The following is a 15,617-nucleotide window of genomic DNA, read 5'->3' as shown; positions in this document are numbered from 1 at the left end:
GTCCTTCATCACGATTATCTTATAAATATTTTTTTTTTACACATCTATTCATTAAGAATAGTCTAGTCATTTTAATTTACAACCATTAATTTTTTAACGGCATTAGATAGTATGGATACATAAGCAAAAATAAGGATAAAAAAGGATAGAATAGCAAAACAAGTATTTTACAAAGGTATACATGCAACTATCGATTTGAAAGGATATGCATGCAAAATTTGATATTTAAGAAGGTATTTATATAAAAAAATCTATAAATATATAAATATATATATGACACTATGAAATTCTTGCGGTACAAACAAACATTTTATATGAAGTAACCTTTTTCATTAGAGAGAGAAAATTCTGACCTTAATATTATTTTATCATATGATATTTATTCACTCTGCTATATTTTTTTGTCTGGCTGGTAGCACTACAGAAACAGAGGGTTTTTCCAACTCTTTTCTACCGACGCTAGGTAAAAATATCGGTAATTTTGGCAAAGGCGCCAAATTTCTGTGCTATGGCATAGCACTTTCCAAGCCAAACCCGGTCAACGGAAGACCAGAAACAATTAAATAAAGACCAAACCCTTGATGAAATAATACCTTCCAAGCATCAAATACCTATGGAGTTTGATAAACTATTAATTATTGTCTTCACGTTTCTCCCTCTCGGGGCTGGTTTGACAAAGGCGTTGAAAGCTCGGCCTCGCACGGTCCGATAAGTTGAAGTAAGACGGTTCAGAAGGGAGGTCTCTTCAATCTCATTGACTCCTTCAGCTTGCTCCCCTTTCTCCCCTTCCTTTGATTCAATCTATTGACGAGCGATCCCCCTTAAATAATAGATACATTGACTAATTGTTTATCTTATTAAGCTGCGCCACTAAAGATTTTCCAAGTCCATCACTGCACGTATTAGCATGATGTCGCACGTACAGTATTTTAATAAAAAAAGTCCGCCAAAGGCCTTGACAACCATGCGAGGTACCTACTTCTTCTTTGAATCCACCGTGCCCGTTTTATTTGATAGCAATGACATTAATTCCATGTTGGACCTTCTCTCATAATAAAATGGGCGGCAATGTCTCCCTTTACATCAAAAGAAAATGACATCAATTCCATGAGACTGAATTTGGTCAAATGGTTATTAGACTATTTGATAATTAGATAATGCGTCTGGCTATATTTCAAGATTTGAGATGGATATGATTATCTATATATATATATATACACACACACATATACATATCGCATCAATACATTACACTTTGTATGCATTTTAATGCCCCCATGTGTTGTAGTTGATGTTTGCTGCACCAAACATTCGAGTGATATCATAAATGTTGGACCTACGCTTGTCCCTATCTGTAGTTAATGTTGTCGCACATAAGAATTATCGTATAAATGAGGAATTTCGTTAATTGATGATCCATTTGTTTGCATCAAATCAAGTATATATTTTGATTGGTTGTTTTCATCAAATCAAGTGTTGAAAGTTCGCTTAGGAATAGAGTCCAATGGGTGGGCCTGCAAGACCGCCAATTACTAAAGTATCATGCATCCAACGACTTTCCAGCCAATCTGAAGTCTTGGTTGGTATCTCAAGTCTGTACATAGTTTGTTTGCACAGGAGTTGGCAGTGGAGGGTAGGGGAAGCGACCTAAGGCGTGTATGAATTCACCGTCGAGATCTAGGAAAGGGAAGGTTTCCCCTCCCCCGAACCCCCTCCCCTTCTAAGGGTTAGGGAACCCAAACCTCGTAACCTTACGTTCGGAAACTTTCAGGGCTCGTTTGGTTCGCGGGAAAAGAAAGGGGGAAAGTGTGGTCAACGGGAAAGTAATGAGATGCCTCTTGTTTGGTTGGAGTTTTCAAAGGAGAGAGAAGGGAAAGTTGTATTCCCATGGGAATGTGATTCCCACATTTCATGAGAAAGTCTTTCCCATGAGAAACATGGGAAAGTTACTTTCCCATGAGGCGGAAATCACTCCATTTTTACTTTTTCCCAAAAAGTCCCTTCAGCATTAAAGAAGCATTAAAGAGGCATTAAAAATCTAATTTTTATTAAGGGCATAATAGGAATTATATATAACTTTCTTAGGAAAGTGGATGGCCAACCAAACATAAGCACCTTGGAAATTTGTCACTTTTCCATGATCAACCAAACATGCCAAAAGTACTTTTCTAGGCATCCTCTTCCTAGGAATTTGTTTCCCAGGAATCATATTCCTAGGAAGAAAAATGCTTCTCGCGAACCAAACGAGCCCTCAGGATATCAGGGGATGGGATGGTTTTCCCTCCCCCGAACCCCCTCCCCTTTCTTATTAGGCTATGGAACGTTACCTCCCTAAAGCCCCCCTCGGGGGGGGGGGGGGGGGGGGGGGGGAATAGGAGGTAATTCAACTAGACGAAAGGCCGGGGGGCCCATCCTCCAAACCTCCGGTGTTCTCAAACGGCGAAGCCTTATCGCTTCCGGTTTTGAATCCAATCCCTAACCTCAGAAATTGGATCTAAAGTGGGATTCCAAGCACCCGATCTACGCGTCCAACATTAGACACCCAAAAACGCCTCCTAAACTATCTAATCACTACCCCACGTCTCGAGTTTCTAACCAATAAGGATTGGTTTTAGCTTTCATTTGCTTGCGCTATTGCTATCAAAAGTCTAAATGCCCTAAATACCATCTAGTGTAGATACATCCAAAAAAATTAAAAAATAATACATCATAGAGAGCGCTAGGCAACTCCATTTCTTCGATCCACAGAATACTTCCAGAATAATCAGCCTAATCTGAAACTTAACATCACCCTTCACCATAACCCGAATATTCCGAAGTAGAGGGCGACGCCCATCTGCGCCACCAGATCCAATATGGTATAGCGTTTCAAGAGTCCATCCTATAGTACAACTAGTTGGATAGGATAAATAATTATCTCTATGTCTTAGTAAGAACTCTTTGTCCCTAAGAAGAAAAAAAATAATAATGTATAGAAGGATGTGGCATCATGTTATATGAATTGGTTTTGTTGGTCAACATTAAATACCCCATAAATTGCCCTATGGTTAACAGCTTGGTCGTGTATACGGTCATCTCTGAAAAATAAACAGGTGACGGTGCATGTGCTCGCAGGAATTAAAATAAAGCTACCATTTACACGATTTCTCTTCCCACTTGTTGAGAAAAGAAGAAGTCCAAGAAAAACCGAGTGCGAAAGCTATTGGTCCTGGCGAAGAAAGCGGCGCACGGAGCGCGTCCGTAGCTTGAACGGAGCCGCAACTACCTAACCCGTACTACCAAAAAAAATTGGCAAACGTTGAAACCCAAGGAGAAATTAGAAGCCGAGGCATTTTGATTTTGGGCACGACGGGGTGGGGCCATTTTGGTCAACATCGGAAAAAAAATCAGCTGGAGGCCGTCGAGATATGACCGGAATCCCCGCGCGAGTTCGCCAACCCAACGTTTCAACGCCTTGGGATCTTAAAATAATTCGATTATATTACCCACCGTCCTTCTCGAACACCAGCCGGCTCGCCGGAATCTGCTGATCGGAATCTTGCGCGAGACCTCCGGCGCCTCTGCATTATTTTATGCTTCTCTATGTAAATGGTACAGCTAACTAAGATCACAGCACTAATAATCTATGCTATTCGATTCTTCTAATCATCTTTCAGTCTGTGGTTGCGTATTTGTTTATTTTTCAAGTTATCTCTATACATACATACATACATATATATATATATATATATATATATATATATATATATATATACATACATACATACACACACATACATACACATACAAAGCTTCTTATACTTTATTTGCTTGGAAGGGTCCTTGGATCTTGGATCATGTAATGATTCTTGACATATAATCGCGAGTTTGGCATCTTGGTTTTACACCACAAGAAAGAAAATTCAACATTTGGGAAATTCAAAAACGCACCAAAATTTGAAAATATATTAGGTAAGACTTAACTATCCAAGTGTGGGATGAAATGGGCTATGCCAACGCCCTACCAAAACCTAAAGGTCTGCCACCCTAGGAGACGACTGCAATGAGTCTTCATAGAAGCTACCCTCCTCCTTCTCTAGGGTTTGGAAGAACCTACTTCCAACCAACCAGGAAATAGCCCGCCAAACCTCTAAAAGAAGTACAAGGTTGTGTGCAAAAAAAAAAAAAAACTCTTTGGATCAGAATAAGATACTCTATAGCCGGAAGATATTTTGTCACAACTAAAAATGTTACCCAAAAAAGCTAGCTTGAATGTATTTTGGGAGTTTTTTTACTTCTGTATAAGTATTCAAAATTTTTCCGGCGAATAATCGATATGAGATTAAACATACACCTGCACAAGTCCTCACATACTTCCTCCGTTTAAGTCGTGACATTCTCGTCAGACTAAGAGTATAAATTTATTCAAATCCAATCACAACCATGAAAATTAGCCTGTAATCAGCCTCAATGAGCCCGTGTTGGAGTATCCCCTAGTCCACATGGACCATAGGCCGGATCCACTCTGATATCATTTTATAACAACCTAGGATCTCACCTAAAAAGGCTAACCTGTTTAAGCTCTAGTGTCCTCGTTAGACTAAAGAGTCAAATCCATTCAAATTCAAGCACAAATATCACAATCAGCTCGGGGTTAGCTCAAATATATCCGTGCAGTAGTATCAACTAGTCTATATAAGTTATGGATTGGGTCTGCTCTAATACTATGTATCACAACCCAGAATCTTATCCAAAAAGGTTAACCTGAAGGTATCTTTTGGGCTCCTTAGTTCTATATAAATATCCAAGATCTTTCCAATGAATAACTAATATGGAACTAAACACATGTATGCACAAGTCATCATATATTCGCTTTTAAATTCTCTCACAGTGGTTGAAATAAGGTCCCTAAGAAAGAGATGCAGGATGCTATTCCCTAATTCTATATGTGGTAGTTTGAGCATGATCCCCTCTCTTGCAGTGCAACTAGTGGCTCCGGTTTTGGTCATTGCCTTGATGACCGAGCCATCCCCTTCTGATTCCCTCATCTTAACAAGTCTTATGGAAGAATCTCGACGGGATACAACCTCTATTTTTTCTAGTTTCGTGGGCAGATGTCGAAGGACAACCAAAGAAGTGTTCATCAAGAATCCTTTTATTATGATCCGCATGCAATATCTATGCTCATACTCTTTTTTCCCACCGGGAAATATATAAGTCAGTTTTTATTGTAAGAAATAATGGGAATATTATTTTGGAATGTGAGGGGAACGAGGAAACTAGCAAAATGAACTTAGATTAGGGACACTATGAATATCTCTAAATGCTCAGTGGTTTGTTTTCAAGAAACTAAACTCAATCGGATCACATCAGATATAATCTCTTCAGCATATGGAACGACCTTTGATTCATGGGTATCAGTATGCAGTTGGCTCAGTATGAGAAATTTTAACCTGTTAGAACTCTGTTTGTGAGGATCCTTACGGGCATGTGTTTAGCCCCACATCAGTTATTCGTTGAGTAGATCTTAGGTACTTATAATATAAAATCAAGAACTCAAATAATACCTTCCGGCTAGCCATTTTAGGTAAAGTCATGTATTGTGACAAATGGTATCAAAGCGGACCTAACTCATAATCTATATAGGCAAGAGGACACTACAGCATGGATACATTGCAGCCGACCATGGGCCGATCATGGTGATTATGACTAGGGGACACTGCAACAAAGTTCGATTATTTTTTGAACAATCGTAGGCCAGAAAGATCTTCAAGGATTATTTCAATCTCTTGAGGATGATCTTCAAGAACCATTTCCTTATCTCCCTCCTTGGAGCAAGAAGATTTGGTGCAAAATGGTTGCTTCAATCCTACAAATGAGCAAAATTGCACTCCTCATAAATGGAGAACCCGCGCACAAACTGGATTCAGACTAAAAATGGAATTAAGCAAGGAGGTCCCCTCCCTTCCCTCTTTTTTTATTTTGGCGACTGATGTTTTAGATCGCATGCTAAAGGTGGCAGTAAGGAACAAGATGATTAAAGTAATGGGAACCTCAAATAACTCAGCTGAAATTCTTATACAACATGCAGATGATACTCTAGTTCTATACAGCACAAGCAAGAGGTACGCATCTGATCTCAAGTTTATTTTATACTCTTTTGAACTTCTTACAGGGCTCCAAATAAACTCTTAAAAAAATTCGTTGATTGGAGTGGGGATATCAGATTCGAAATGCAAATCTTTTGCTGACCTGATGGGCTGTAGCTTATCAAAATTGCCAACAATTAACGTACTCGAGTCTTCCCTTACATTTAACCAAACTCAGAAATTCAGATGTATCTCCTTAGTAGAGAAAATAGAGAAAAAACTATCAGCATGGAAGGCTAAGGTTCTGTCCATTGGAGGAAGGCTGGCCTTCATCAATTGGATACTTGGATCATATACTAGTCCATTGGATGTCTTCTCTCCTCATACCGGCTGAGATAATCAAGAAAATTGAGAAGAATCGTAGGGACTTCTTGTGGAGAGGAAGTATGACGTGCTATGGGTGCCATTGTCTTGTTAGGCGGTCGCAGGTTTGCAGACCCAAGGAAATAGGAGGATTGGGACTTATTAATCTCAAAATCTTTAACCAATTAATGTCTATTAATAAAGAGATGGTGGAGATACTATAGAGAACACGACAGGCCTCGGAGAAGGATTATTTAGAATGCAGATTATGCAAGTAGATTACCAAATCAGATAACCCCTCTATCAATCAGGGTCGGCATCCACTAATTGGAAGAGTGTGATGAAGTCCAGAAATTAGTTCTTTCAAAGCTTACGTCTCAAGGTTGGAGATGGGAATCAAACAGCCTTCTAGCAGGATGAATGGGAATCAAACATATTTGGCAGCAAATCATGAAGGCGCTTCACACACCACAATCACTAAGTGGTATAGAAGAACTGTGGACGACATGGAGAAATAAATGCCCAAGGATGCATCAAAGACTACATGGAATTGCTTAGCATATCTGTAATTTGTTGTTGCTGAACGAAATGGGCGAATATTTTGATTCGAGGCAAACTCTCAAATCCTGAAGCAAAGCATTTTTTTTGCTGGAAAGTTGGACTTCTACTACACCAACTGCTGTCAAGTGCTTCAGGGAGTGGGACTTTCTGCATGCCTTTTTTCTTTAATATATCTACCGGGTGGCTTGACCTCCCGTTCCATCAACAAATGAAAAAAAAAAAACAATCAAAGCGTCAGCCATGTAACCAAACCCTCCATCCCCTCTGAACAGCTTGTCTCAAGAAATAGAAAGAGAAATGAAATATGATACGGATGAAAAGGATGTCAGAAGAATGCTAGTTCACACACTATTGCATGCATATATATATATATATATATATATATATATATATATATATATATATATATATATATATATATATATATATATATATATATATATATATATATATATATATATATATATATATCGGTGACAAACAAAAAAAAAAGTTGTTTATCTAACTAAACCATGTGGGAGTTTCTAAGAAGATGTAGACTCATTCAGGAATTAACAATGAATAATTCATAAAATTCATGACTGTTTATTTAGTTTATAAGAATGGAAGAATGACTTGGAGGATCGTTTTGCCGATAATGTATTTCTGGATATAGAATGTGAATGTTTTTCACTGATTTGGAGAATATAGTGATCATGTCAGTTTGTGATTTTCCTTTTTTTTTAAAAAAAAAATTGTAAGATCAAGCCATTCGGACTTGCTAAACCACCAGCCAGTGGTCAACTATATATCCCACCAACTTCAATGCTACGCTCGCACATTTTGTGTTTTGTTTTAAAATCGGAAGTAGGTATCTTCCATCAGATATGTCTAAACTTGGTGCCTTAAATGACAGTACTGTTTGCTGTCATTTTTGCGTCTTCGATCGTGATAGAGGACAGAGCCAGTAGATCAAACAGCTACATGTTCTCACTTCACCTAAAGCAGTCTACGAGCGATAGGTCATGCACGAGCATACGCTTTGGACTACGAGTATGATCATAATGGAGGAAGGTCCTTTCCGAGTTCTCCGCGAGCTGTCATCGACCGCTGCGGGTCCTAGAAGACCGACAAATAGCGGTGAGGCCCACCTCTCCTGCAACCTTGACATAAGGCGATGGGCTTGGCCTGAGGAGGACGGCGAGGACACGTGCGTCGCGACGATTGGCAGGCAAAAGGTGGCGGAGGGAGAAGCATCGAATGGATCCGGGGAGTGCGGCTGGAAGCCCTCCTAAGGACGCCGCCTAACCGCATGCCTCACGCGTTGAAATCCCCGTAATTTTTTTTTTTTTTTTTGCCTCTCTGAGTCCCCTTGGTCATGCTGACATTTGGGTGCGTACAGCCTAACGGAGATAGGCTCTCCGATGTTAATTCCTTAAGCAAGTCAAGAACAGGAGGCTTTCCTCTATAAGAAGAGGGAGCGAAATGACAAGAGGCAAGGCACGAGAAATATTAGAAAATAGGAGGAAACCTTGGGTTGTTTGCAATGGAGGTGGCGCTAAAAAGGGCTGTGGTTGTTGAAGAGGAGAGAAGACCAAAGGGTGTTGGCGATGAAGAGGGCGGAGAGACTGGAAAGGTTCGGGTTCGGGTTCGTCTTTCCCTCTTTCTAAATTCTGTCCTTCTGTAGTGTTTTTGTCTGAATTTTATTTTCTTTTCTTCGAAAGAATCTTATTTCCTTTTCCTTTCTTTTTCTCTTGAGCAAAACGTCGGGCTTGCCCATCTGCTTCGTTGTCGTAATCTTTTTGGTTTTATCGAGCCATGATTAAATGGGGTACAGGAAGTCGAGACATTTTCACTTTATTGCGTTTCCAAAAATTTAGTAGGATTCAGGAACTTGGTAAAAGATATTTGAGTGGAAATTTTAGGCTTTTTGATGAATTGAATTCGATCATTAGATGACGAACCAACCGACAAGTGTCTTCATCACAAACTATTAGATCGTAAGATTGTCATATATCCCTGGTGAAGAATTAGGCTTTCAATTAAAGTACCTTTGAAAAGGAAATGGACTGTTCGTGATTGAAGAGCTCGTTAACCTTTCTGTCATATATTCTTCTGATCATATGATGTCTCATTGATTCATCTTATACTGCTGCAGTTTGGAACTGAAACAGCAATTAAGGACCAGGATTTTCAGAAGTCACCTTCCCCCAACGCAAAAGATTCAAGCATTAACAAAGAGGTATGAACCTATGAAGTTAATATTTAAAATACTAATGAAACAATTGTTGTATGATGATGCTACTTGGTATAATTTTTCTAATAACTGCACTATTTTCTTTTGATTTTTCTGAGAATTTTAAAATCTTCCGCAGTAGTATGATAACTTGGTCACAGTTTTCTTCAAAAAAACAACAGACTTGGTCACAGTTATACGCGCGAGGGTGACAGTTTACCTTGCCAAGTTTGGTTTGCTGTCCAAGGTTCAAGAGTCTGGTGAAATACAATAACATGTTCTTGATATACTGGATGATAATTAAATGATTGTGTTTCCTAACACCTTTAAAATATTCAAGTTGCTCTAATTCATAAACAGCTCTCCATTTGGAGATCGTAAACTAGGTGGCAATTCGTTGTCTTTGGCTTGCTTGATGATATCATGGCTGATCCTTCAAGTCCAACCACTGGAAGCCATTTTATCTAGCCTGGAAAATTTTTCCACAATCAAAACTTAGCCTAATTATCTATCTTTTGAATTTACTATCTCAGAAGAAAAGGATAAGAACTTATTTAATTTGTTTTTATTTGAATTTTCATTTTTTCCCCATGTCTAATTCATAGATGTGTAACAGGCTTCTGCTGCAAACCCAAGCGAAAGCTCATCCATGCATACATCCTCAAAACGATCTTGTTTAAACCTCAGAGACTCCATTACAATGAGTAAGGTTAGAATTTTCTCCTAATATTAACAAAGATCTACTTATGATCATTTAGCTTTGCGTTTTTTGTTTCTTTTTGCGTTGAAATAGTGCAGGAATGCCTTGTTATCATATATTAAGCTTTTCTTTCATAAAGTTTAGATTTTCCCTCAAGAGAAATATTTGTTTTGTACGACATATTTTGTTCTCTCAAATCTCAAAAACTCGTTGCCACAAGATCATCAAACAACACTAGGTATTAGGTTTTGCGATCAGTGAGATAAGGCCACTGTTTTATGGATATTTTCTCATCTTTTCCTTTTGTTTTGTGTGCTCGTAGGAGGACCAGCTTAAGTCCACTAAAGCAGAAATGGGTGAGGTGAGAGAAGAGAATGAAAAATTGAAGACGACATTAGCCCGCATCGTTAAGGATTACCAGTCTCTCCAGATGCAATTCTTTGACATCATTCAACAAGAGCAAGAAAAGAAACCCACTGAGACCCCACCAGTTCCGATTGAAGTAGAAGAACCTGAGCTTGTCTCACTGAGCCTTGGAACAAGTTCAAGTGGACACAAGAAGGAAGAGAAGGTAAAAACAAATAAAAGCAAAGAGAACGAACAGATTGAAGGAAGCCTGGCTCTTGGACTGGACTGCAAATTTAAGGGTTCTAGTACTGGTACCAAAGAACCTGGCTCAAACCTGAGCCTTGAAGATAGCTTTGAGGAGCCAAAGGAAGAAGAGCCCGGGGAGCCATGGCCCCCTAGCAAGGTATTGAAGCATTTGCGAAATGGTGATGAAGAAGTTTCCCAACAGCCCCATGTCAAAAAGGCTCGTGTTTCTGTGAGAGCACGATGTGATGCACCAACGGTTTGTATCATATATATATATAGTATCCTCCATTATATCAACTTGACCTGCATGCGTGTGCCTTCTTAATGATCATATCATGGCACGCATTTGATGAATAATTTGTTTACAGTAATATTTTGCATTGAAATAGTACCTATGATCTTCTCAACATTTGCATACTGATCAAGAGCTATATCTTTTTCATTCTTTTCAGATGAATGATGGATGTCAGTGGAGGAAGTATGGCCAGAAGGTTGCAAAAGGGAATCCGTGCCCACGAGCATACTATCGTTGCACTGTTGCGCCGGCATGCCCAGTGAGGAAGCAGGTAACGATGCCTTCCCTGTACCTTATTACTTTGGCTTTGGTTTGCTGTCCACGGATTCTTTTGTCTAAACTAATCTACGTATCTGATGTAAGATTGATATGATCATTTTGGCTACTAGAGATAATCTTAAATCGTTACGGAAATCACTGGCGCCATGAGTTAACAAGATTGCAGCTAAGATTCCTTAGGTCATAGACTCCGTTAGTCTGCTTAGTGTCTTGATATAGTATGATAGTTTTCAATATTCATGCGGATGTGTGTTTAATTCCTCATCGGTTATGTACTAGGTTAAGTTTTGGGTACTTATACAGAATTAAGAAATCCAAAGGATATCTTAGGCTAGGTTTTTTGAATGAGGTCCTAGGTCGTTTTATATGGTATTAGAGTATATCTGGTTCATAGCCCATGTGGACTAGGAAGCACTACAACACGGGCTTATTTGGATTGCCCATGAGTTAATTATGATGTTTGTAATTGAATTTGAATAGAGTTAAAATTCTTAACCCGGTAAGAATGCCAGAGTTTAAATAGGAGGAGTATACAAGGACTCATGCGGATGTATATTTAGTCCCACATCAGCCATGCACTAAGTTGATTTTGGATGCTAATATAAGGCCAAAGAATCTAAATGACACCTTCGAACTAACTTTTTTGGGTGAGATCTTAGGTAGTTACAAATGGCTTTTTAGTCTTACATTAATCCAAAGCCTAGTATCATGATAGGGTTAAGTTCTACTATTGGTCAATGTCTTTGTGTTGTTCGATTGGGTGTCTCACAAGTCCTAACATGATTATTTTCCCATTTTTTTGAGGAACACTTAGTTGATTTTTTTTTCCGTAAAAAAGCTGCAAGCAATATGATTTGTGATTAGATTTCTATGTAACTTTAGATCCATAGATTATTCTTTTTTGATACAAAACTATAGACACATTATTCAAATAAGGGAATTTGAACTGAATTAGACTTATTTGATTATCCCCAATAAAGGTTTGAGTTCGACAAATTTATTATTTTTCTAAGAGTTCAGTTCAAGGATTAGAAGAATTCGAACAATAAAGCAAAGAAATTTCAAATCATAGTAAAAAGAAAGTATTCCTTTTGATACAATATCATGGCATCACAAAAACAAGAGTAAATTACAAAAATTCTCTTGAAGTTTATATTTATTAGACTTATAGTCGATAGTTTGTAAAACCTACACTTATATCCAATTAAATTAACAGCATTGGTGAAATCGTTCACCTCATATGGCCTTTCGATCGAGAAGAGGATGCACATGTTATCTTATATCCTTAGATGGCTGTTATGTTACTTAAGATTATTTTAGTCATTTTTAATTTTTTATATGATATTTGGGACCCATTTAAAGTTAACAATTTGACTAATATTCTATTAAATTATAAGTGTTGGATAAAAATAAACATCAAAAGGATAATCATAGATTTTTTAAATAATTGAGTGTAAGTGTAATTTAACCTAATCTCAAATAAAGATGAAAGTGGATCTTATAATATCCATCTGGATCCATTTTCATATCTAAAACTCTCCATATATGGATAGAATTTGAGCATTCAACTAATATCTATATACGTATCCACATCTATAAAAAAAATGGATATAGATATGGATGACAAGTATCCGATCCATATTTGAATATCTGATTCTATTTGTAATCCTATTTAATTTTGTATAGTACTATTAACTTTTAAGAAAAAAATAACCACACCAACATGTCATTGACTTGATTTATCATCCACTTAGTAATATTTTTAATTATGTGGTTATAAAGTTTAATCATCCGATTTATATTCTTAATATATTCATACTTTCGGTATCCAATTTGTATCTGTATCCATTTAAAATAAATATAAATATGAATTTTTGTATTCAACTAATATCGGTATCCATACATGTATTTATCAAACAAAATAAATATGGATATAAATATACTATTATTTGATCCATATTCGATTTGATTTTAGTCCTAATTTCAGAAGAGTTTTTGTAATTTGTTCTTAAAACAATTTACAACTTGTTGAGAATGTTCACGTCTCCATCACACACCAGATTAACAAATCAGTGAAACCTTCAACTTGATCCAAGTGCTAACATGTCTTGAGAAAATAGAATTTCAAAACCACTTTGCTTGTTAATAAATGTAAGCTTTCATTTAGCGCCATATATTCCTTGCCGACTTCCATCTCAGCTCTCGTTTAAGAAGAATTCACCAGAGTTTCCATTTACTAAAACGTACGTGATATTTTCCTCATTTCTCTATTCAATTATCAGGTGCAAAGGTGTGCAGAAGATATGTCCATATTGATCACGACCTATGAAGGGACCCACAACCACCCACTTCCAATCTCAGCCACGGCCATGGCGTCTACAACCTCTGCTGCCGCTTGCATGCTGCTGTCTGGCTCGTCTGCTTCCCGGCCGACCATCGGATCTCTCGCCACCCCCTCCGCTGTCATGACCACCTCTAACGCCAACCTCCATGGCCTGAACTTCAGCCTATCAGGCAACTCGAGACCGGGACAGTTCTACCTTCAAAACCCTTCAATGTCTTCCAACCCTTCTTACTCCACCATCACGCTAGACCTCACTGCACCCCCATCATCCACCTCCCAGCCTTCACATCTCAGTATGTTCTCTTCAAACTTTGCCACCTGCACCCCGAGGCACTCCTCGACAGGCTTCAGCTTCTCTTGCTTGGAGTCCCACGCCATCCCAACATCTCGGAGCAATAATTACCTTGGCTATGGAAGTCAGCCATATAACAAGAGTCCCATTTGCTCTTTGGGCCTTGGAAGACAACCTCAGGACCCTCTGTACCAGTCCTATTTGAACAAGGCCGCCAACCCAAGTGCTCCCACTCCAAGCCAGAATTCACTGGCGGACACAATTGCGAAGGCTATCACATCAGACCCGAGCTTCCGGTCCGTGGTAGCAGCTGCCATCACGTCGTATGCTGGAGCCCAAGCTGGTGGAAAGGGCACTCAAGGCCATGGTCTGATATGGGGAGAACAACTCAGTTCAGCTCCCCCCTGTTCAAGTACAGCAACCGGGAATGGTTGTGCATCCGGCTACTTGACTCGGTCGATGGCTTCAAGTTCGAGCCCACAACAAGGGAACCTGACGTTCCCCCAGCCTTCCTTGGGTCTTCCCACCTCCAAGAGTGCCTCTGCCTCTCCAGTGGATAATAGGGAAAACACCAACTGAAGGCCCTTTTTGGATTCAGTTCTATTTTCATTTTGTTTTGGGAATTTTGGAATTTATCCAGGCTCAATATATATGCAGTCACTTGAGAAGCTCTGAATGAGTGTTGGGGAATGGGGTAAGATAATTAAGGAAGTACAGGTATTGTTGTTTCATAATGTACAGTACAGGCAAGACAACTGGGTCTCTCCATGCATGTGAATAAAATGGTGATGGTGAGCTAGGTGTAAAGCAATATACCGGGCCTTCAGCTACATACACCATAATTTTATCTTCAATTTTTTTTTGATAAAGCATGCTTCATTATTTTATCATTTTCTCCGCATGGCTCTCCTCTCCGTTTCGAGGTTCAACTAATTATTAGAATGCATCAAATAGTGTATTTCATCATATATCTTTCTACAGATTTGAACTACGTATACATTTATTCGGATATTATTCTGGGCATGTTGTACATGATAAATTACTGACAACAACTGATCAGCATCTGAAAATTAATGTGATCAAGTAGTTTTTATAGGCAAGAAACGCTATATGATTCAGCAAGCCTCAGACTAATGGATAAAGGTTGAATGAATGGCAATCCTTGACATATAAATAGCTTTAAATATATTCATGTTCATTTTGAGAATGTTGCACTTGCGCATTTGTGTCCATGCATGTCTGCGTATATGTCATACACGCATATGCACAAACACATTCAGAGTTGAGTTGATGCATTTAAACTTCTTGATTGATGCTTGTGAGTTTTTTTTCTATTTTCTTTTTAGTTTCTTTTTTATAAAATGCTAACCGTAATTTATTAATATGAAAAAGTAGACAAATGGATGCTAAAAAATAAAGAACAGACAAGTTGATTAAATGGGAACAATAAAATCACTTTCTCTAGTTATCAAACTTAATCTCAATTAATAAGCTAAGGGACATTTGGTATGGAGTGATCATCCTAAAATTAAGAGTGATGTAGGTAAAAGTGATAAGATCATCGTATTTGATTGCACTACGATGATCCTAAATCACTTCCACTTCTAAAATCACCGTCTAACCAGTGACGACATGCCTCTCTTTAAGGTCGGAAGTCCAAAATCACTCCAGGGCAATGATCTTGGGTTGAAAGTTGAAGATAAAAATACTCCTCAATTCTACAGAAAAAATTGGCATCTCAATATATCATTATTATATTATATCAATATTATATATAATATTATATTGTATTGATATTGTATATTATATTTATGATATATTCTATTACAATATATTATTAATCATATTATTGTCATATTATTATTTAATGATAATTTTATATTATAGTACAAATATATTGTTGTAT

The 15,617-nt window shown here is 38.1% G+C and overlaps 1 protein-coding gene across 2 annotated transcripts; it reads left to right on the top strand.

The window, feature by feature from the left end:
• The first annotated feature begins 8,395 nt into the window (after nucleotides 1-8,395).
• On the top strand, nucleotides 8,396-14,541 carry LOC103705538 (WRKY transcription factor 72A-like). Of its 2 annotated transcripts, none has more exons than XM_026802652.2 (6): nucleotides 8,396-8,619; nucleotides 9,130-9,213; nucleotides 9,824-9,916; nucleotides 10,230-10,757; nucleotides 10,954-11,067; nucleotides 13,358-14,541. In XM_026802652.2, exons 1-6 carry the CDS (start codon nucleotides 8,518-8,520, stop codon nucleotides 14,288-14,290), a joined length of 1,854 nt encoding a protein of 617 aa, XP_026658453.2. In that variant the 5' UTR covers nucleotides 8,396-8,517; the 3' UTR covers nucleotides 14,291-14,541. The 2 variants fall into 2 exon arrangements, with proteins under 2 accessions (XP_026658453.2, XP_038986373.1); XM_039130445.1 differs by having other exon boundaries at nucleotides 8,397-8,607.
• The last annotated feature ends 1,076 nt before the right edge of the window (nucleotides 14,542-15,617 follow it).

The sequence above is a fragment of the Phoenix dactylifera genome, chromosome 9 (assembly GCF_009389715.1).
Source record: "Phoenix dactylifera cultivar Barhee BC4 chromosome 9, palm_55x_up_171113_PBpolish2nd_filt_p, whole genome shotgun sequence".
In the NCBI taxonomy this organism is placed as follows: domain Eukaryota; kingdom Viridiplantae; phylum Streptophyta; class Magnoliopsida; order Arecales; family Arecaceae; genus Phoenix; species Phoenix dactylifera.
This window is presented reverse-complemented; position numbering and strand designations above follow the sequence as displayed.

Bases quoted from the DNA above. Each gene is read 5' to 3' on its own strand.
- LOC103705538 (XM_026802652.2), top strand. From the start codon at position 8,518: ATGGAGGTGGCGCTAAAAAGGGCTGTGGTTGTTGAAGAGGAGAGAAGA. The intron at 8,620-9,129 runs GTTCGTCTTTCC...ATACTGCTGCAG, and splicing joins CTGGAAAGGTTCGGGTTCGG to TTTGGAACTGAAACAGCAAT. The intron at 11,068-13,357 runs GTAACGATGCCT...TTCAATTATCAG, and splicing joins CATGCCCAGTGAGGAAGCAG to GTGCAAAGGTGTGCAGAAGA.